This window comes from Oryza glaberrima, chromosome 1, assembly GCF_000147395.1.
Source record: "Oryza glaberrima chromosome 1, OglaRS2, whole genome shotgun sequence".
Lineage (NCBI taxonomy): Eukaryota > Viridiplantae > Streptophyta > Magnoliopsida > Poales > Poaceae > Oryza > Oryza glaberrima.
This window is the reverse complement of record NC_068326.1, coordinates 15,654,563-15,675,386: the sequence shown is the minus strand read 5'-3', so window position 1 is coordinate 15,675,386 and position 20,824 is coordinate 15,654,563. Positions and strand designations below refer to the sequence as shown.

The 20,824-nt window shown below is 45.8% G+C and overlaps 1 protein-coding gene across 1 annotated transcript; it reads right to left on the bottom strand.

Moving 5' to 3' along the window:
- Positions 1–1,707: 1,707 nt before the first annotated feature.
- On the bottom strand, positions 1,708–6,484 carry LOC127760635 (annexin-like protein RJ4). The gene is made up of 6 exons (XM_052284925.1): positions 6,409–6,484; positions 2,839–2,984; positions 2,589–2,726; positions 2,197–2,409; positions 2,023–2,115; positions 1,708–1,911 (listed from the first exon to the last, which is right to left on the bottom strand). The coding sequence occupies exons 1-6, from the start codon at positions 6,482–6,484 to the stop codon at positions 1,708–1,710; spliced, it is 870 nt and encodes a 289-aa protein (XP_052140885.1).
- Between the last annotated feature and the right edge of the window lie 14,340 nt (positions 6,485–20,824).

Sequence of the window (20,824 nt, the reverse complement as noted above, 5' to 3'; positions counted from 1 at the left end):
TAACTTATTCTTTTAGGTAGATACTGCTTTTTTAGCCAGGATTCAAATCTGGCTAAGAAACATGGTTGGTGATAGGTTACAAACATGTTGTGTCAGAGGCATGTTGTGCGTGTTATGTTAATCAGTACTAGCTTCTTACATGCATTTCAGTGTTCAGTTGAGTGTTTAGTTGCAGAGAACACTCTATTTGGTTCAAATTAAATAGAATGTTACAGTGTCTGTCCAGTAGTAAAAATACATTCCTGTTTTTTCAAGGAGAAAGTAAAAGAACTTTTAATCATGCTCAGAGACCGAGGGATAGTCATGCACAAAAATTAGTTTTAGTTAAAACTATGTGATTCCAGACTTACCATATTCATGCATGACTTTTAGGAGATTGTAGCTGTTTGTATAAGATATTTGTGATGCTTTTGGATGAATTTCATAATTGCTCCTTATATGAAAACAATGATTTACAACCAGTGGAGCAAACTACTCAGGAGAAACTAACTAGCTAGGGGATGAAAACAATGATTTACAACCAGTGGAGCAAACTACTCAAGAGAAACTAACTAGGGGATGTCCTTCGCAGGTTATTCAAAAAGCTATTTGTGGAAATTGTACTAATATTTTGCTGACCATAGGGGATATTCTTCGCAAGCTATTCAAGAAGCTATCTGTGGAAAATATAATATTTTGCTGACAAGTAGCCATTTTACTTAGTGTTTGGTCAGAGATACTAGCTATCCCAGCCCACATCCCTAAAGGACATCACTACAAAGTATAAATTTGTTGGAAACTTGGAAATGGTAGGTTCATAACCAACAGCATTTTGCTTGTAGGTTTAGCGTCAGTACTTGGGATTTTGCATTTATATGCTTTTCCTCAATAGGTTTAGCATAATTTAGTGATCCTTCTATATTAGATGAAATGCACATATTTTTTATTAGTGTCTATCATTCAACCGTGTAAACAACAGATAATAAAAATTATGTACAGGCGGTGCGCCATTGGCGCGCCCCAGCATCTAGTAAGATTAAAAGATGGAGGAATTTTTTTGAAGTTGTCGTTTGTGTAAGCTAATGGATAAAGGGAGGAATATGGATTAGACTTTTGTAGGATTAGACTTTGTTGACTTAGGCTTGGAATGACCAATGGGTACAAGAAGGCCCCAAAGCTTGCGCTCCAATTTGTGCCTTTCAGTGCTTCTCAAAGATCAAGATCTAAGCGCTGAAAATGCCATCATCAGCCCATCACATTTATCTCTCAACAGTTTGTGAACGCAGCTCAGCATGTTTACAGTTCAATTTGACGGTGTGTTACGGTTTGACATTTTAGTAGGTTTTCAACTTTGGACTCTGCCTAAGTATTGCGTGCCAAAAGCTCTGCTGTGGAAATAGATTGCAGTAGAGGCTTAATCTATGTGATGGTGATGCATGGGCCAAAATATCATATTGCGAGAGAGGCAATCCATTTTGTCACAAGAGTCTCTCTCAAAAGGTCCAGGTTGTCCACAAGATTACATTTGACATGAATTTATATCAGCGATAAATTTTAGTGGAGAAGAAATGCAGAGCATGTATGAAGCCTACTTTCTGCCGATCGAATTCTATAACAGGAGAATTTATTACTAAATAACAACCTTATTTAGATAGATACTTCAACAGATTTACTGAAGAGGAGGCCAAGTCTAGGATCGATGGTCCAATATATTCATTGACAGTCAGCTTAGATGCCACTCCCAAGTAGAGCCATCAGGAAACTCTTGTAGTCACCAGAGGTGTTGTTGCCGATGGCTTTCTCCAGGGCAACCGAGGCCCTCTTCTGGAACGCGTCCTTGATGCCCTTGAGGTCCTTCTCCGCGTGCAGCACGATCACACGGGTCAGGCTGTCCTCGTCAGTCCCTGACTTGTGCATCGCGTTCCTTAGCACCTGCATGCATGCGTACGTACGTGCACAATTTGCAGACGCGAAATTCAGTTCAGCTTCAGTTTATCTATCTCGATGCTTCGCTACTACTCCAGCTAGCTAGCTCATCCTCACCTTCACGAAGTACTTGTTCGCATCAGAGATGCACCTTACCGCGGTTCGCAGCGCGTGCGAGTAGCCTGTTGGATCAGCTCCATGCTGCAGTGCCTGGTGATCAAAACACGGAGCATGCAGCTACGTTAACCATCAGGCATATTATATATTTGGACAGAGGAAGCTCAAGTAAACCTTAGTGATACTAGTGCCGCGTTCATCTCTGAACCAGCTGAATGTGGCGTTGAGCTGCGCTCTGCTTCTTGTACCGACTATCCGAATGAGTTCGCCATGATCTGTGTCACCATTCGTTACAGTCTCATGGAGAATCTTTGCCTCCGATTTAGCCAATGCATCGTTCACCTCGTCCCCGTTGTACCTGTAGGTGCTCACTAGAGCAAGCAGAAGCTGAAGCAAACGGGGATACGTAGTAGATTGATTAGCTCGAAGCAACAGGGACGATGAAACACATAACAGAGATATTCTGTACTAGCGAGAGTACGCACACTGCGAAGATTTCCAGTGGCGCGAGCGGCCACGTCTTCTTCTAGGGAGCACTTGTAGAGGACATGGTAGGTTCGCTTTACCGCCAGAAGCTCCGAGGACGAGTTCGTGCATGCGATCTCAACGATGACAGCGTAGTCCTTGTGGATGCATTTCGTCGCGGTGTTCACCATCACGGCCTGCCTCTCAACAGGGTCAAGTACCCAGTGGTACATCGCTCTCTGCAGTTAAATATAGTTAGAAGGGGGAAAGAAGAATCACATACTTAACTAGCTTTGGTTTAACTAATTTGAGTTCTTGTGGTGTGTTTATGAAGATTTGCAGCACTCTTACCTCCAAATCACCAGAAAGTTCAGACTGAAGACGCTGGATGAGGTTTTCGTTGTAGTTCTCTTCGTAGGTCAGTCTGATCTGCTTCCTCTGAGTTGCGTCCCGGTGAGCTAATACGCCTATTACTGCCTGCTCATCAGTGCCCCAGCCTGCACCATAAAAATAGTTCACAGGATCAACAAAGTTTTTCCGATGGAACAATGCAAAGAGAAAACAGTGCTAGTGTTGAATAACTTTTCGTTTCTGGAAGGCTGGAACTAATAACTTGTTCAGTCTTTACAATCGAGACAAAAAGGGCATTTAATTTTTTTCCATTTTTAAGATGTGGCAATTAAGAATTTGTCACTCGTTGTCTATAACATATGGGTTCTCGTGTATCTACGACATGTGGGCACAATTTGAAGACCCTTTTATATGCAAATAATGAACTTTTGTCACCAAATATTTGAACCTAGTTTTCCAGTAAATTTCAGTCACATTTGTACCCGTTTGATTTTATAACCTATGGTGGTAGATAATCCATGTTTTCTGCACAAACTTATTGAGCAATTTGAACGGGTTTGGGCTTCTGTTTGTTACCCCCGATTTGTGGACTACTGCGATAGCTATGTCGGCCTTATTTTGTAGCTTTCTGGTATGGTCTTCCATCTTAATAAGTGGGCTTCATTCGACTTAAGAAATTTTACGTGTTTTTGGAAGGAATACCAAGCCTGAACAAAACAAAATAAGTACCTTCACGAAAAGACACTAGGCCATACACATGAGGAAAACCAGGTGATTTCTGTGCTTTGTTGTGGAAATCGCTAAGTACTCTTTTTGTTTTATGTTATAAGACGTTTTGACTTTGGTCAAAGTCAAACTATTTCAAGTTTGACTAAATTTATAGATAAATATAGTAATATTTATATTACTAAACTAGTTTCATCAAATCAATAATTGAATACATTTTCATAAAAAAATTGTCTTGGGTTGAAAATGTTACTATTTTTTTTCTAAAAACTTGGTCAAACCTAAAGCAGTTTGACTTCAAAATGTTTTACAACCTGAAACGGAGGGAGTAAATTTTAATATATTTTTTAGATAATCGAGTTAGGAGTAAAAAAAATGATACCCACACTTTAATGTGAAACATTTATTTATTTATTTTTAAATATATTACAAAAAGATAGATCTATGAAAATATTATGGGTGATGTGAGGGATGATGATTGGATATGCTTGCATGTTGATGTATAGAATTAAATATATTGTAGATGATATTGCATGCATACATGAGATTAAATATATAATTATAGCTAGTGGGTGATAATGTGGCATGGTTTTATGTTAAGCTTTAGACTTAGCGGGTTGTAAATTTATAGAAATTATAGATGAACAAACAATTACAAAAGAGTATTACAACGAACAGGGTACAATAGTTGGTACAAAGAAATATGATAAATATTATTTAAAAATTTTCTATACCATAGAGTAAAAAGTTGCAGTATGTATAATTTACACCGCAAAATATAACAAACGTATAAGCAATTTGAATTGATTATATTTCTATTAAGAGCGTGATCCATGTATTAAAAGAAAACGGCTATAATTCATTTATCCGGACACAAAAATCCTTTTGCCTTTGTTAATTTCCTCAGTATAATTGTAACGGGTGAAGATATGAACAGCATTGTACCACTGATGTAAATCTGCAATATTTAGCTTCTCTAGCATGTTTGGTTTGTTCGAAAGTCTACAAATGAAAAATTTTTGCAAAAAAAAAAGGTAGCGAAGAAATTTCAATTGTAACTGATGATAAATATCATGTGCGATTTGTGAGATAGAAAAAATTAGCATGTTCTATACTTAATAGATGAGAATACAAGCAGGATAAAAGAAGAATACAGGCAGGATAAAAGAAATTTGATTAAGATTTAACATCGCATTGATTGAGATGTGATTACATGCAAAACTTTAGCTATATTCACGATAAAAATGAACAAACAACTGAAAAAACAGAACAACTAACAAAGTAATGGTAGAAACATTAAGACAACGAAATATTACTAAAAAGTTAAAAAAAATTGAACTGTATGATATACACTGAAAAAAGAAAACATAATCTACGGGATTATATTTTTTTTCACATTATAATATATATAAATATATAAAACCACCCTTTTAACTATGATTTTCCTTGATAATTACATTGGTTTATTTTAAAACTAGGGGATTGTCCCCGCAGTTTTGCACGGAGCTAGATATTTCATGTATAGAGTTAGATTAATATGCAACTGAAATTTTATCTCTATAGTTATCATAATGTAAGTATATTTGGATTTTATATACATATCTTAACTTCTATTTCAATAGATATAATTGTATTTTGTATACAACTATATCAACCAATATGTACCGTTGAGAATTTCTAGATTGTAGAGCGAACGTGGTGCATGCTTTTAAGGTTGTCTTTAATACTACCTATGTTTTTTAATATATGATGTCGTTGACTTTTTAATCAATGTTTGACCATTCATTTTATTCAAATTTTTGTGCAAATATTAAAAAAATTTAAATCATCCTTAAAAAGCATTTGATCATAAATCAAGTCATAATAAAATAAATAATATATATATATATATATATATATATATATATATATATATATAATAAGACGAATAGTCAAATGTATCTCAAAAGGTCAACAGCGTCATACATTAAACAACATGGAGGATAGATAGATTTTATAAACATATGGGATGTAACAGATCAAAATAACAACTGCGGCTGTATGAAAAAAGAAGAAAATAAAAAGGAAGAACATTGTATCCAAAAGGGCACACTTTGGACCCAACCGCTGTTGCTGTATTTCCTCGATTAGCCGGCTTCTAGTTCCTCAATGTGCACATCTAGTCCGTGTAAATGCACTAATCAGACCACTATCTATCATCTTCTTCCTCCAGCCGATAGATCTACCACAACTAGCGGTGCAAACACAATGGTGTGTTGTGCAGGAACATGACCTCGGATTTCTCTAAAGAGACAAAACACATGCAAAAAATATAATCTAGATCTACGGATTTGGGGGTGAAATTTTTTTTAACGCACAAATGAATTGCACGTTAATATATTAGTTGTTTGGGGGGAGGGGGTGTTGAAAAATGAGCACCTAAAATTGCAACAAAAACTAAATATCGTCAAAAGGGCCAAGGGCCCCTGGTGAACAATGGGGAGACGTCGTTGGCGAGTCGCGAGCCCATCTGCAGGAGGATTAATGGAGAAACTTGAGAGATCCATCGTAGAAAACTACAAATCGAGCTCCCTGGTATGGAGCCTTTCTTTTCTTCTCGAAATCATCCACATAGGAGTTAGGCGTTATCCGATACAGTGAACAACAGTAGCACAGAAACCCACGAAAGAAACTCTAACCAAGCACAGGTCTCAAAGAGAATGGTCGATCGGTCTAAAAAAATTTGACTTAAAATTTGCTACATTTTAGATGACTGAAATCTAGCAAATACCTTGAACCTAATGCATTACCATATAGCTATAAACTAGCTAGAACAACGAGAGATGGAATACTACAGATTATAACCTTGGAAAGCCTTCAGGAGTGCATCAGCATCTTCAGCAGGAGAAGGGGTAACTGGAGGAACTACTATCGTTGCCATCACTCACCTTATTCTTTCTCCAGGTATATATTATTTGGTTTCGTCGAGCTTTATGTGGTATTTATAGATTTGTCGTGGCAACGCCTTATTCAACCACATGGAATTTAATGAGAATAGGAACCTCCCATAAAACCTAATGGCAATTTAACGTTACTGTACGAACTATATATTTTGCCTGGTTTAACCATGCAAGTAACGGAAGTTACACTACAGCATTGTCTTCACTGTTCCCAGATAGTACAGGTCTTGCTGTGTAGATATTATGGTCTGGCCAGCCGGTACAACACTGAACAAATTAAGGCAATTAACACGAATAAGTATCAACGATTTTGCTTTAGATGTGTGGACACATGCATTTCTCTAGATATCTTAGTCATATTCGCAATGTTTTTTCCCCACAAAAAAAAAAAAACAACCGCAAGTGTTATATATATGCTTTTGAGAGATTTGTACGATATATAGGCCAACTGGATTTAGCGTTCGGACCCCATTCAATTTATGTAGGCCTGGATTAATTATAGGACAATTTTGCTATATATTTGTCGATAAATTTTCTTCCAAAAATTTGACGGATGTAATTACACTATAATCGTAGTGTAATTACACTGCAACTTGTATGCAATTACACTGTAACTATAATGTAACTTGTATGTAACTTTCAAAAATTTCTCCGTAACTTGTTATTTGGGTAAAATGAAGGTTGTGGGAACAAATTCTTTCACATATGTGTGTGCTATGATTTGTTTTCTTCCTCACCAAAACAAATCTTGTAATAGATCTAACGATTCAAAATTACATGAAACTTACATATAAGTTACACTGTAGTTACATAGAAGTTACAGTGTAATTATATATGAGTTACAATGTAATTATACTACGATTGTACTATAATTACATCTGTCAAATTTTTAGAAGAAAATTTGTCGACAAATATATAGGTGGTCCCGCTGAAGCTAGTAGTTTGTTGACGCCCGGGCCTGTATATGCAAATGGGGTACATAAATTGCATTGTTGGCCTGCTGCCAATATGGTTTCAAATGACACTAGTTAGTTGCCTATATATACGTTGTAATGAGAAAAAAATTATACACTCTTGTTGCAACATTATTTTAGCACACACAATACTTATGTCCCATCTTAATGGTTTTCACATGTTAGTAACATAAACGGCAAAAAATTTAATAAAAATGAAATAGAACAATACATCATTATTTCGGGTTATCAAGTTTGAAAGTCGTCATTAGAAACCATGCTAATGCGCTTCGCTTCATCTCTAAAAGAAAAAGGAAACAGCTTCCACTTTAGAGTTTCATGTGTCATGACTACGATGGATAGGCATGAACACACTAGCTCAAAGTCCCGAAGATGGAGGTATATGTTTTCATCAATACTCCTGGAGAAGGTTTGCTCTCGAATCAAGGCAATAAAGCCAGGACCAATTTTGTAACCATCCGAAAGGATTGGTTTTGAAGAACATGATGGCTCACAAAGATCAACCCGAGGAGCAGAAAGGAATAAAAATAAAGATACGAGGATGACCTAGACTCGGATAAATTAGCAACTGTTCCCCGGCAACGGTGCCAGAAATGTTTATTGGTATTTCTTATGACCACAGATAAATCCACAATCGCACGGAATACCGCTGTAGCATTTCACCTTCGGTAACCCCAAAAGGGTATTGAGCTCAGGGAACGTGTGTAATCTATCTAAGGCTAAGATTATCCAAGGACAACAACTAATGGTAGGCTAGCTAGGCTAGACAGGACTTTCTATGTGTTTTAATTATCTAAGCTAAGTGAAGGTAATTTTCTGCTGGTCTAATAGCGTGGTTCCGGCTATAGCTCTATGATGTACCCGAACGTGGAGGATTACTAGGATGAGATTCAGAGCTGTCACCACCTGCCGTCTACCTCTGACAAATCTGTAGGATACAGAACAAACAAAAGGTAATCTCTAACCTAGACACCACGCCTAAGTTATTAATTATTACTCTAATACTTGCGCAGGAACTTCCTTCTTTATCAAGAGTCCTAGTACTAGAGCACTTAGTATGAATACTAAACAATGAACCCGCAAAGATGGAAACCTATCTCACTTAGACTAAGTAATTAAATAGCACAAGAAAGGATCTCGAATACTTAATTTATAGAAGAAATTTCTCGGAACCTTGAGCAGAGCATACCGATAGCTCCGGTACTCCTCCAGAATTCCTCCTAGAAAGCTACACTCATCAAGGTAGAAGTCAGAGAGAGTGCCAAACTTTTGGGCACTCCTCTAGAGCTTCTCCTCACTCTCTACCTATTTCTAATGTACAAAAGATACAATAGAGCCTCTTGTAATTCAGCTCAAAGTTGTGTGTTGGTGAAGTGAGATGAGCTCCTCATTTTATAGCCTCCATATGATGGTTACAGCTATGTGAAATGTCCAATTTGCCCTCCAACCATCATTGTGAAGTCATCAGGAACGTACACGTGGAAGGCCAGGATGAGGGGCGCCTATGGTGGTTCGACCGAACCCTGGGCCCCACCTCCTAGCCTCTCCTTTGGCAGGGTGTCACGTTCCAAAACGACCCTAAAATATATCCCTTAAATTATGCCTAGAATAATTAAAATCCGTGTGAAAGCCTCCAAAAATTAAAATGTGCAAAGTAAAAGTCAAATAAGGCTTAGAGGATTTTTGTATATTTCCTAAAAGCCTAAAATGTGTAAATAAATTTTAGTGGAATTTTCAGAGCACAAATAATAATTATTAAGAAAAAACAAAGTTGAAAAAGTTTTATAAAAAGAAAAACCCTAAAACCCTCCCTCCCTCTCTTGGGCCAGCTCGGCCCACTTCCCTCCCCCTCTCTCCTCTTCCCCCGCGGCCCACTCGGCCCCTCCCCGCGCGCGCGCCGATGACGGGCGGGCCTGCCCGCCACCCTCGCTGACGGGTGGGGCCCACCCGTCATCTCCTTCCTCCCGCCACCCCCGCCGCCTCGCCCGCGCCTAGCGCCGCTGCCGCCGCGAATCCCGCCGCCTCCCGTCGTCCCCGCGTGAAATCAATAGGGCGGAATTACTCCCCGTGATCCCCTCCCTCTTTCCCCCCATTTTCCCCTCTCTCTCGCATTCAAACGGCCGGATTTGCTCTCGCAAATCTCGCCGGCGCCATTGATGGCGGCTGGACCTCCCGGCCAGTTTCCTTCCTCTCCCGGCCGCCCTCTCCCCCTTCCAACCCTATTTAAACCCTCCCCGCGCCTCCCTCGCCAGTTTCCGCCCCTTGCAGCACTGTCTCCTCGCCGGCATCGAGCTCGCGTCGTCGCCCTCTCTCTCCTCCGTCGCCGATGACCTTCGGCCGGCTCTCTCCGCTCGCCGGGACCGTTTCCCGCCCCGGCGTCGCCTCCTCCGGCTTCGCCGCACCGTCGCCGTCCCCTTCCACCCCCTCGTCGAGCTCACCGACCGCCGGAGCGCCGCCGTCGCCGTCGACCCGAGCCGCGCCGCCGCCTTCCTCCGCTCGGGCCGCCTTTTTCGTCGTCGCCGTCGACCTAGGGTGAGCCGTGGATCGCCGCCTCGTTTCCCCCTTTCCCTCCCCTCTCTCGGCGGCCGCTCCGCCATGCCTATGGCCGCCGCCGGCGACCATAGGGGCGCGGGCGCGCCGCCTCCCGCCGGCCGCGCCGACGTGGCCGCCTTCAGGCGCGCCGAGCGGCTGCCGCGTGAGGCCCGGCCGTCAGCCGCCCACGCCCTCAGGTGCGGCTGACACGTGGGGCCCACGGCGCCGGCCGGTGTGAGCCGGGTGCACTCGGTCCACCGTGGACCGTGAGGCTGCCGCGTGGGCCCCACTCCCGTGGACCCGGTCCGCGCGCCCTCTCCCCTCGGCTGACGCAATAAACTATTTTTAAATTAAAATTTAAATGAAGAAATTCGTAAATATTCATTTAAAGAGCATATAAACTTCAAATGGCCATAACTTGGCCATTTGAACTCGGAATTGGACTGTTCAAGTCTCTAATTTTCCCTTAAGAAGTCAGGAACCCATTTTTGTGCTTTGTTCCGGCTTGTTATATGGAGTTTATTAGAGTAAAAGCCTTTTTCCTTTCCGTTGGTTGTGTAGACGCTGCAGCTTTGGAAGATCCGCTCTACGTGGAGGTTGAAGCCGATGTTTGGGAAAGCGAGCAAGGCAAGTCACATCATCCTTGAACATATTGAATCCCAGTTTATAAAATTATTTTGATTTAAATTATTGCATTATCGCTTTATTTAAATTCCCGCGTTATCACTGTTTTATTTAGCCATGCATTTTACCTTTGTTATGACCTTATTATTATTGTTATTGTTATTATTACCTTGTTCACCCTAGAATAAACAAAACCCCAACTAGTGGATACTCTGTTCATGGTACCACTAGTGTGAATTTAGGTAGATGCTTCGCTGCTTAATTAGGCAACATTAGGTTGTTTTACAACTGTAGACTTTGGGAATATTCATGTCACCTGGACACTATGTAATGGTTGGATTATTGCGGAATTGGATTCACACCTCCCCCTCTATTCAAAATCCTCAAAATGGTTTTAGGTTGGGCTCGAGGTGCATGGTTTTGATAGTAGCACCTCGGCCATATAAGGACCGGTCTTCGGGCCTCTGTTGCAAAGCACTACCGTACTTCCACATGTCTAGTGGGTAAGGCTTAATTTGTGGCTCAGTCTGGTTATAAACAAAAGTACACGGATGGAGATGGACGAAGTCGGGGGTCGATGGACATCTCTAGGGCAAATGAAGGCTACACGAGCTGTGGCCTGGTAGTCGAGATGTCATGGCACAGGGCTGGTGTCCTGCTGCTAGGGGCTCAGTCCTGCCTACCTGTCCCGGAGGTTCCGGTCGTAGGTGGGGTTGGGTCGGTACTCTTGTCTATGGCTAGGATGGGTTGGAAACTATGTCACGTCTTCCGTCCGTATACCGTGGTGGTATGTGGCACGTGGTTACACGTGAGGAAGATGTGTCTTGTGGGTAAAGATGTACACCTCTGATCAGAGTATAACCTATTCGAATAGCCGCGCCCTCGGTTATGGGCAAGCCTAGCAATGTACCCAAGTTAGTGTTTTAATTCTTAAAACTTGCTTAACAACTAAAATGTGGAATGGTTGGCCTGGGTTGGCTTGGGACGAGCTGGGACCTAGGGTTGGGTTGCCAGTTCGGTCCAAATCATCGTAGGCCTTGGGTTAAGGCAGGTTCGTGTGGGTTCACGGCCTTGGTTAATAATATTGCATAGCTCTAGGATCGTGTTTACAAAGTAGCTTTGAGCAACTAAGTGACTTTTAATGCTGTTTACTGCAAACCCTAACCCCCCTATATTATAACTCCCTTGTACTCCCTTGCATTTATTCTGCACTTATGGGTGTGTCTTGTTGAGTACGGTGGTTGTACTCAGTCTTGCTCAATTTTTCCCAAACCCAGAAGAGGAGTTCCTAGAAGATGAAGGCTTTGGTGTCTAGCTCGTGCCTGCCGTCAAGCGCCTGTGGTCGTCGCCCTAGTCTTCCGCTGTTTTTCGTTTGTCTTCCTGTGTGCTGGGCCTTCGCCGCCCATGTAATAAATTATCTAGTTACGCTTCCGCTTGTTAAACTCTGTATTATATCAACTTTTGGTGTACCTTGCCTCCTGGGACAAGGAATAATACACGCACGTACGGAAGGCCCGTTGGGTTATTTCCGGTCGTGATAAGTTGGTATCAGAGCCTCCTTGACCCTAGGACGAGCTTTAGATCCCAAGCCTTAGCAATATTTTCGAAATTAAAATCCTTTCTTACTTGTGAAAATCCTCTAGTCTCTCTCTGTCCTGCTGCTTCATTTATCGTCAAAAGCTGATCTTTAAAATGTTGCTTTTCTCTTTTGCTTTTGTTTGTAGATGGCCGACAACCTCAACCGTCGTGGTCTGGACTTGACTGGCTTTGTTTTGGAGCTGCGGGGCATGTGCGTTGTCCTGGGATATCCACATGGAGTGGACTACCAGGGCAAGAAGCTTCCGGAGCAGGACGGTGACGATGCAGAGCCCCGCGCCGCTTGGGAGGTCACTGTGGTGATCCTCACCGGCTCTCCCGAGAGGACTTCGTTGGCAGTCACCAACGGGTGGAGATTCTTTCCCCGCCGCTTGCCAGAACACCGCGCTCCTTGCCATCAGCACTCTTCACCAGCGCTATCCGGACGAGTTGCAGCACTCGCCCTATCGCTACCACCCTCGTCGAGGAGGAGCCCGCGACTACGCCACCTTTAGGGATGCTAGCTCGGAGGATGACGCTACCATCACGCACCTGGCGCGCATGGTGGAGGCGTACGACGCGGCCCGTATCGACTTCCATCATATGGTGCACCGTGGGTTGGTCGAGAACAACATGAAGATCCTGGAGCCGCGACAGGAGAATTTGCAACTGAAGAAGGACTTGGACGCGGTGGAGGCGCAGCTGTGCCAGCTCAAGATCGCCCAGGGAGAGGTTTGTCGCCCCAAGCGCCGCCGCGTCTGTTGCAGCCTGAAGATCACCGCCCGCAAGAGTATCTCCAGGCCTGAGCTTGTTCGTCAGTCCTTGGCGTGGACCTGCTTAGTGGAGACCCCTCGCGCCGAGCCCACGCCCTCGGTTCCTCAGGAGGAGGAAGCCTCTGGCGTTGGTAGCACGGAGGATGTGCTGTTGCTCACCTTCCGCTCTAGCCCGTTGCAGAAGTAGACGAGCAGTTAGTAGGCTCGCACGTGTGTTCTTCTCGTTTGTTTTCCTGCTTGAGTCGTGTGGGGCATGGTTATACCAGTGTGTGGTATAACTGTGTCGGAGCCTGTCTTTATTTTATTTGCATAAGCAACTTGAACCTTAATGAACCAATTTAATAGCAGAAATAAATTCAAGAATTATGGTAGTCGTGGGTGGTTAGTTTTAATAGTCAGCTCTCTCTGTTTGCTGGTTCTGTGTGGGATTTTCAGATGGTGACAACCAGGAGAAGCGCTGTTACCGGCGAAGGCAATCACCCCGAAGGCAGCAACCACAACAACCATGGCAGCCCACCTCTACCTCCTCCCCCGCCACCACCACCGCTACCAGACACCAACCCCATCCTCACCGAAATCCTCGCCCAGCAGGCCAACATGATGGCTGCTTTCCTCCACCACATCCAGAATCCACCGCAACACAATGCTCCACCTCCACCACCACCCCCGCAGCATTCTAAGCTCACCGAGTTCCTCCGCATCCGCCCACCTACCTTCTTTAGCTCCCATAACCCCGTTGATGCTTTGGATTGGTTGCATGCCGTGGGGAAAAAGTTGGACACCGTACAGTGTAATGATGAGGAGAAAGTCATCTTCGCCACTCATCAACTGCAGGGGCCTGCATCTCTATGGTGGGACCACTTCCAGGCTACGCAGCCAGAGGGACAGCCTATCACTTGGGCCCGTTTCACCGCCGCCTTCCGGAGGACCCATGTGCCCGCCGGAGTCATGGCCCTTAAGAATAGGGAATTTCGGGAGTTGAAGCAAGGCAACCGCTCCGTGAAGGAGTATTTGCACGAGTTCAATAATTTGGCCCGGTACGCCCCAGAGGATGTTCGTGAAGATGAGGAGAAGCAGGAGAAATTCCTGGCAGGGATGGACCCTGAGCTGTCTGTGCGTCTGGTCTCCGGGGACTATCCTGATTTCCAGCGTCTAGTGGACAAGAGCATCCGCCTAGAAGCCAAGCACAAGGAATTGGAGTCGCTTGGCGAATTTCCGCAACCAACAGGGGACTAACCAAAGGATCCGCTACACTAATCCCTATCCAGGGGGATCCTCCTCGTAGCAGCAGCAGCAACCTCGCTCGCGCCCCGACCTCAATTCGTGGTGCGCGTCCCACAGCTGCAGCAGCAGCAGAATCAGCAAGGGACCCGTGTACCCCGCCCTCCTGCACCAGCCGTGCAGCCTGGACAAGGTCGTAGGGATGCTCAAGGTCAACAGCGTCTGTGCTTCAGCTGCTTCGAGCCCGGGCACTTTGCGGATAAATGCCCAAAGCCGAGGCGCCAGCAAGGGCAAGCGCCTCCCTACCCCAACAACGGTGGTAAGGATGTCACTCGGGGCCGTGTGAACCACGTGACTGCCGAAGATGTGCTGACAACTCCAGACGTCATCATTGGTACGTTCCTCATTCATTCCATCCCTGCTACCATTTTGTTCGACTCTGGAGCTTCCCACTCGTTTATATCTGTGCCATTCGTGGGGAGAAATCAGCTAGGGGTAGAAAGGCTTAGGAACCCTCTGCTCATCACCACCCCTGGAGGGGTTATGACAGCAAAGTATTATAGCCCTGCCGTTCCTATAGAAATCCAGGGAATTCCTTTCCCTTCAGATTTGATTCTTCTAGACACCAAGAACTTGGATGTGATCCTCGGGATGAATTGGTTGGCTCAATTCCAAGGAGTAGTGGATTGCGCAAGACGCACTGTCACTCTGTACCGGGGGCCTGATCAACCGGTTGTTTTCTTTGCACCCCCAACTTCCGCCGGCAGTTCAGAACTTCATCAGATAGGACTGCCAGAAATACCCATCGTCAGTGAGTTCGGAGATGTGTTTCCGGAAGAGCTACCCGGTATGCCGTCCAAGCGGGAGATTGAGTTCCGGATCGATCTTGCTCTAGGAACCACTCCTCTATACAAGCGACCCTACCGTGTGGTAGCAAATGAACTGGTCGAAGTCAAGAAACAGTTGGAAGAGTTGAAAGAAAATGGGAATATACGGCCGAGCACTTCCCCCTGGGGTGCTCCCGTGATTTTTGTGGAGAAGAAAGACAAGACAAAGAGGATGTGCGTTGACTACAGAGCTCTTAATGAAGTTACTATCAAAAACAAGTACCCTCTTCCCCGGATCAATGATCTGTTCGATCAGCTTAAAGGTGCCACTGTATTCTCCAAGATTGATCTTCGTTCCGGATATCACCAGTTGCGCATCCGTGAAGAAGATATCTCGAAGACCGCATTCACCACGCGATACGGACTGTATGAATTCACGGTGATGTCGTTCGGTCTAACCAATGCTCCTGCCTTCTTCATGAACTTAATGAACAAAGTGTTCATGGAATACCTGGATAAGTTTGTTCTGGTCTTTATTGACGACATACTGGTGTACTCACAATCAGAGGAAGACCATCAGCAGCATCTCCGTTTAGTGTTGGGAAAGCTCCGGGAACACCAATTGTATGCCAAGCTCAGCAAGTGTGAGTTCTGGTTGTCCGAAGTCAAGTTCTTAGGGCACGTGATATCTGCTCTCAGGTTCGCAGCTTTTTGTGTTTGGCAGGATACTACCGAAGATTCATCGAGAATTTCTCCAAAATTGCCAGACCCATGACGCAGTTGCTGAAGAAGGAAGAAAAATTTGTGTGGAGCCCTCAATGCGAGAAAGCATTCCAAATTCTCAAAGAAAAGCTGGTTTCCTCGCCAGTGTTAATCCTACCGGATACTCGCAAGGACTTCCTGGTGTACTGTGACGCTTCGCGCCAAGGATTGGGGTGCGTATTAATGCAGGAAGGTCATGTGGTAGCCTATGCCTCACGCCAGCTACGGCCCCATGAAGGCAACTATCCTACCCATGATCTGGAGTTGGCCGCTGTGGTTCATGCTCAAAAAATCTGGCGGCATTATCTCATTGGAAATCGCTGCGAAATATATACCGATCATAAGAGTTTGAAATACATCTTCACTCAGTCGGATCTGAATCTTGGGCAGAGAAGGTGGCTAGAGCTCATCAAGGATTATGATGTGGGAATCCACTATCACCCTGGTAAGGCCAACGTGGTTGCAGACGCGCTGAGTCGAAAAAGCCGTTGCAACACTCTTGGCGTCCGTGGCATTCCACCGGAGCTTAATCAATAGTTGGAAGCCCTGAACCTAAGCATCGTTAGCCATGGATTCTTGGCTACACTGGAAGCCAAGCCTACCTTGCTCGATCAAATCCGCGAGGTTCAGAAGAATGATCCAGATATACATGGGATCCTCAAGAATATGAAACAGGGTAAAGCCGCTGGTTTCACAGAAGATGAACACGGAACCCTATGGAACGGAAATCGTGTATGCGTACCGGACGACAAGGAACTTAAATGGTTGATACTTCAGGAAGCTCACGAAAGTCCTTATTCCATCCACCCTGGCAGCATGAAGATGTACTTAGACTTGAAAGAGAAATACTGGTGGATTAGTATGAAGCGGGAAATTGCAGAGTTCGTGGCCCTTTGTGATGTGTGCCAGTGTGTCAAGGCAGAGTACCAACGACTGGCCGGACTTCTCCAACCTCTCCAAGTACCAGAATGGAAATGGGATGAAATTGGGATGGATTTCATCACCGGACTTCCAAAAACCCAAGGCGGATATGATTCTATATAGATAGTCGTGGACCGACTAACCAAGGTAGCTCGGTTTATTCCTGTGAAGACCACCTATGGAGGGAACAAATTAGCTGAACTCTACTTCGCTAGGATCGTGAGTCTCCATGGCGTCTCCATGCCGAGTTCTCCTACAATAACAGCTACCAAGCCAGCAGACATATGGCACCCTATGAAGCGTTGTATGGCTGCAAATGCCGGACACCGCTATTGTGGGACCAAGTTGGGGAAAGCGAAGTGTTCGGGACCGATATCCTGAGAGAAGCTGAAGCTAAAGTCAGAACCATTCGGGATAATCTAAAGGTGGCACAGTCCCAGCAGAAGTGTTATGCAGACAACCGATGCCGTAACCTAGAATTCGCAGTGGACGATTTTGTGTACCTTCGGGTCACGCCAATGCGAGGAGTACACAGGTTCCAGACGAAAGGGAAGCTCGCACCTAGGTTTGTGGGTCCTTTCCGCATCATTGCTCGACGCGGAGAAGTCGCTTACCAGTTGGAGCTGCCCGCCTCCTTGGGCAATGTGCATGATGTGTTCCATGTGTTGCAACTCAAGAAATGTCTTCGAGTGCCGTCCGAGCAGGCCGATTCAGAGCAAATTGAAGTTCGCGAAGACTTGACCTATGTAGAGAAGCCGGTGAAGATTCTGGACAGCATGGAGCGCAGGACCAGGAACCGGGTCATCCGTTTTTGCAAGGTTCAATGGAGCAACCACGCCGAGGAAGAAGCCACTTGGGAACGTGAAGACGAGCTGAAGGCAGCCCATCCCGATCTCTTCGCCAGTTCTTCCGAATCTCGGGGTCGAGATTCCGTTTAAGGGGGGTAGGTTTGTCACGTCCCAAAACGACCCTAAAATATATCCTTTAAATTATGCCTAGAATAATTAAAATCCGTGTGAAAGCCTCCAAAAATTAAAATGTGCAAAGTAAAAGTCAAATAAGGCTTAGAGGATTTTTGTATATTTCCTAAAAGCCTAAAATGTATAAATAAATTTTAGTGGAATTTCCAGAGCACAAATAATAATTATTAAGAAATAAACAAAGTTGAAAAAGTTTTATAAAAAGAAAAACCCTAAAACCCTCCCTCTCTCTCTTGGGCCGGCTCGGCCCACTTCCCTCCCCCTCTCTCCTCTTCCCCCGCGGCCCACTCGGCCCCTCCCCGCGCGCGCGCCGCTGACGGGCGGGCCCGCCCGCCACCCTCGCTGACGGGTGGGGCCCACCCGTCATCTCCTTCCTCCCGCCGCCCCCGCCGCCTCGCCCGCGCCTAGCGCCGCCGCCGCCGCGAATCCCGCCGCCTCCCGTCGTCCCCGCGTGAAATCAATAGGGGGGAATTACTCCCCGTGATCCCCTCCCCCTTTCCCCCCATTTTCCCCTCTCTCTCTCGCATTCAAACGGCCGGATTTGCTCCCGCAAATCACGCCGGCGCCATTGCTGGCCGCCGGACCTCCCGGCCGGTTTCCTTCCTCTCCCGGCTGCCCTCTCCCCCTTCCAACCCTATTTAAACCCTCCCCGCGCCTCCCTCGCTCGTTTCCGCCCCTTGCCGCACCGTCTCCTTGCCGGCATCGAGCTCGCGACGTCGCCCTCTCTCTCCTCCGTCGCCGACGACCTTCGGCCGGCTCTCTCCGCTCGCCGGGACCGTTTCCCGCCCCAGCGTCGCCTCCTCCGGCTTCGCCGCACCGTCGCCGTCCCCGTCCACCCCCTCGTCGAGCTCGCCGACCGCCGGAGCGCCGCCGTCCCCGTCGACCGCCGGAACACCGCCGTCCCCGTCGAGCGCCGCCTTCCTCCGCTCCGGCCGCCTTTTTCGTCGTCGCCGTCGACCTAGGGTGAGCCGTGGACCGCCGCCTCGTTTCCCCCTTTCCCTCCCCTCTCTCGGCCACCGCTCCACCGTGCCTATGGCTGCCGCCGGCGACCATAGGGCGCGGGCGCGCCGCCTCCCGCCGGCCGCGCTGACGTGGCCGCCTTCAGGCGCGCCGAGCGGCTGCCGCATAGGGCCCGGCCGTCAGCCGCCCGCGCCATCGGGTGCGGCTGACGCGTGGGGCCCATGGCGCCGACCGGTGTGAGCCTGGGTGCACCCGGTCCACCGTGGACCGTGAGGCTGCCGCGTGGGCCCCACTCCCGTGGACCCGGTTCGCGCGCCCTCTCCCCTCAGCTGACGCAATAAACCATTTTTAAATTAAAATTTAAATGAAGAAATTCGTAAATATTCATTTAAAGAGCATATAAACTTCAAATGGCCATAACTTGGCCATTTGAACTCGGAATTGGACCGTTTAAGTCTATAATTTTCCCTTAAGAAGTCAAGAACCCATTTTTGTGCTTTGTTCCTGTTTGTTATATGGAGTTTATTAGAGTAAAAGCCTTTTTCCTTTCCGTTGGTCGTGTTGACGCTGCAGCTTCGGAAGATCCGCTCTACGTGGAGGTTGAAGCCGACGTTTGGGAAAGCGAGCAAGGCAAGTCACATCATCCTTGAACATATTGAATCCCAGTTTATAAAATTATTTTGATTTAAATTATTGCATTATCGCTTTATTTAAATTCCCGCGTTATCACTGTTCTATTTAGCCATGCCTTTTTACCTTTGTTATGACCTTATTATTATTGTTATTGTTATTATTACCTTGTTCACCCTAGAATAAACAAAACCCCAACGAGTGGATACTCTATTCATGGTACCACTAGTATAAATTTAGGTAGATGCTTCGTTGCTTAATTAGGCAACATTAGGTGGTTTTTCTACTCTAGACTTTGGGAATATTCATGTCACCTGGACACTATGGAATGGTTGGATTATTGTGGAATTGGATTCACACCTCTCCCTCTATTCAATATCCTCAAAATGGTTTTAGGCTGGGCTCGAGGTGCATGGTTTTGATAGTAGCACCTCGGCCAGATAAGGACCGGTCTTCGGTCCTCTGTTGCAAAGCACTACCGTACTTCCACATGTCTAGTGGGTAAGGCTTAGTTTGTGGCTCAGTCTGGTTATAAACAAAAGTACACGGATGGAGATGGACGAAGTCGGGGTCGATGGACATCTCTAGGGAAAATGAAGGCTACACGAGCTGCGGCCCGGTAGTCGAGATGTCATGGCACAGGGTTGGTGTCCTGCTGCTAGGGGCTCAGTCCTGCCTACCTGTCTCGGAGGTTCCGGCCGTAGGTGGGGTTGGGTCGGTACTCTTGTCTATGGCTAGGATGGGTTGGAAACCTTGTCACGTCTTCCGTCCATATACCGTGGTGGTATGTGGCACGTGGTTACACGTGAGGAAGATGTGTCTTGTGGGTAAAGATGTACACCTCTGATCAGAGTGTAACCTATTCGAATAGCGTGCCCTCAGTTATGGGCAAGCCTAGCAATGTACCCAAGTTAGTGTTTTAATTTTTAAAGCCTGCTTAACAACTAAAATGTGGAATGGTTGGCCTGGGTTGGCTTGGGACGAGCTGGGACCCAGGGTCGGGTTGCCAGTTCGGTCCAAATCATCGTAGGCCTTGGGTTAAGGCAGGTTCGTGTGGGTTCACGGCCTTGATTAATAATATTGCATAGCTCTAGGATCGTGTTTACAAAGTAGCTTTGAGCAACTAAGTGACTTTTAATGCTGTTTACTGCAAACCCTAACCCCCTATATTATAACTCCCTTGTACTCCCTTGCATTTATTCTACACTTATGGGTGTGTCTTGTTGACTACGGTGGTTGTACTCAGTCTTGCTCAATTTTTCCCAAACCCAGAAGAGGAGTTCCTGGAAGATGAAGGCTTTGGTGTCTAGCTCGTGCCTGCCATCAAGCGCTTGTGGTCGTCGCTCTAGTCTTCCGCTGTTTTTCGTTTGTCTTCCTGTGTGCTGGGCCTTCGCCGCCCATGTAATAAATTATCTAGTTACACTTCCGCTTGTTAAACTCTGTATTGTATCAACTTTTGGTGTACCTTGCCTCCTGGGACAAGGAATAATACACGCATGTACGGAACGCCCGTTGGATTATTTCCGGTCGTGACACAGGGAC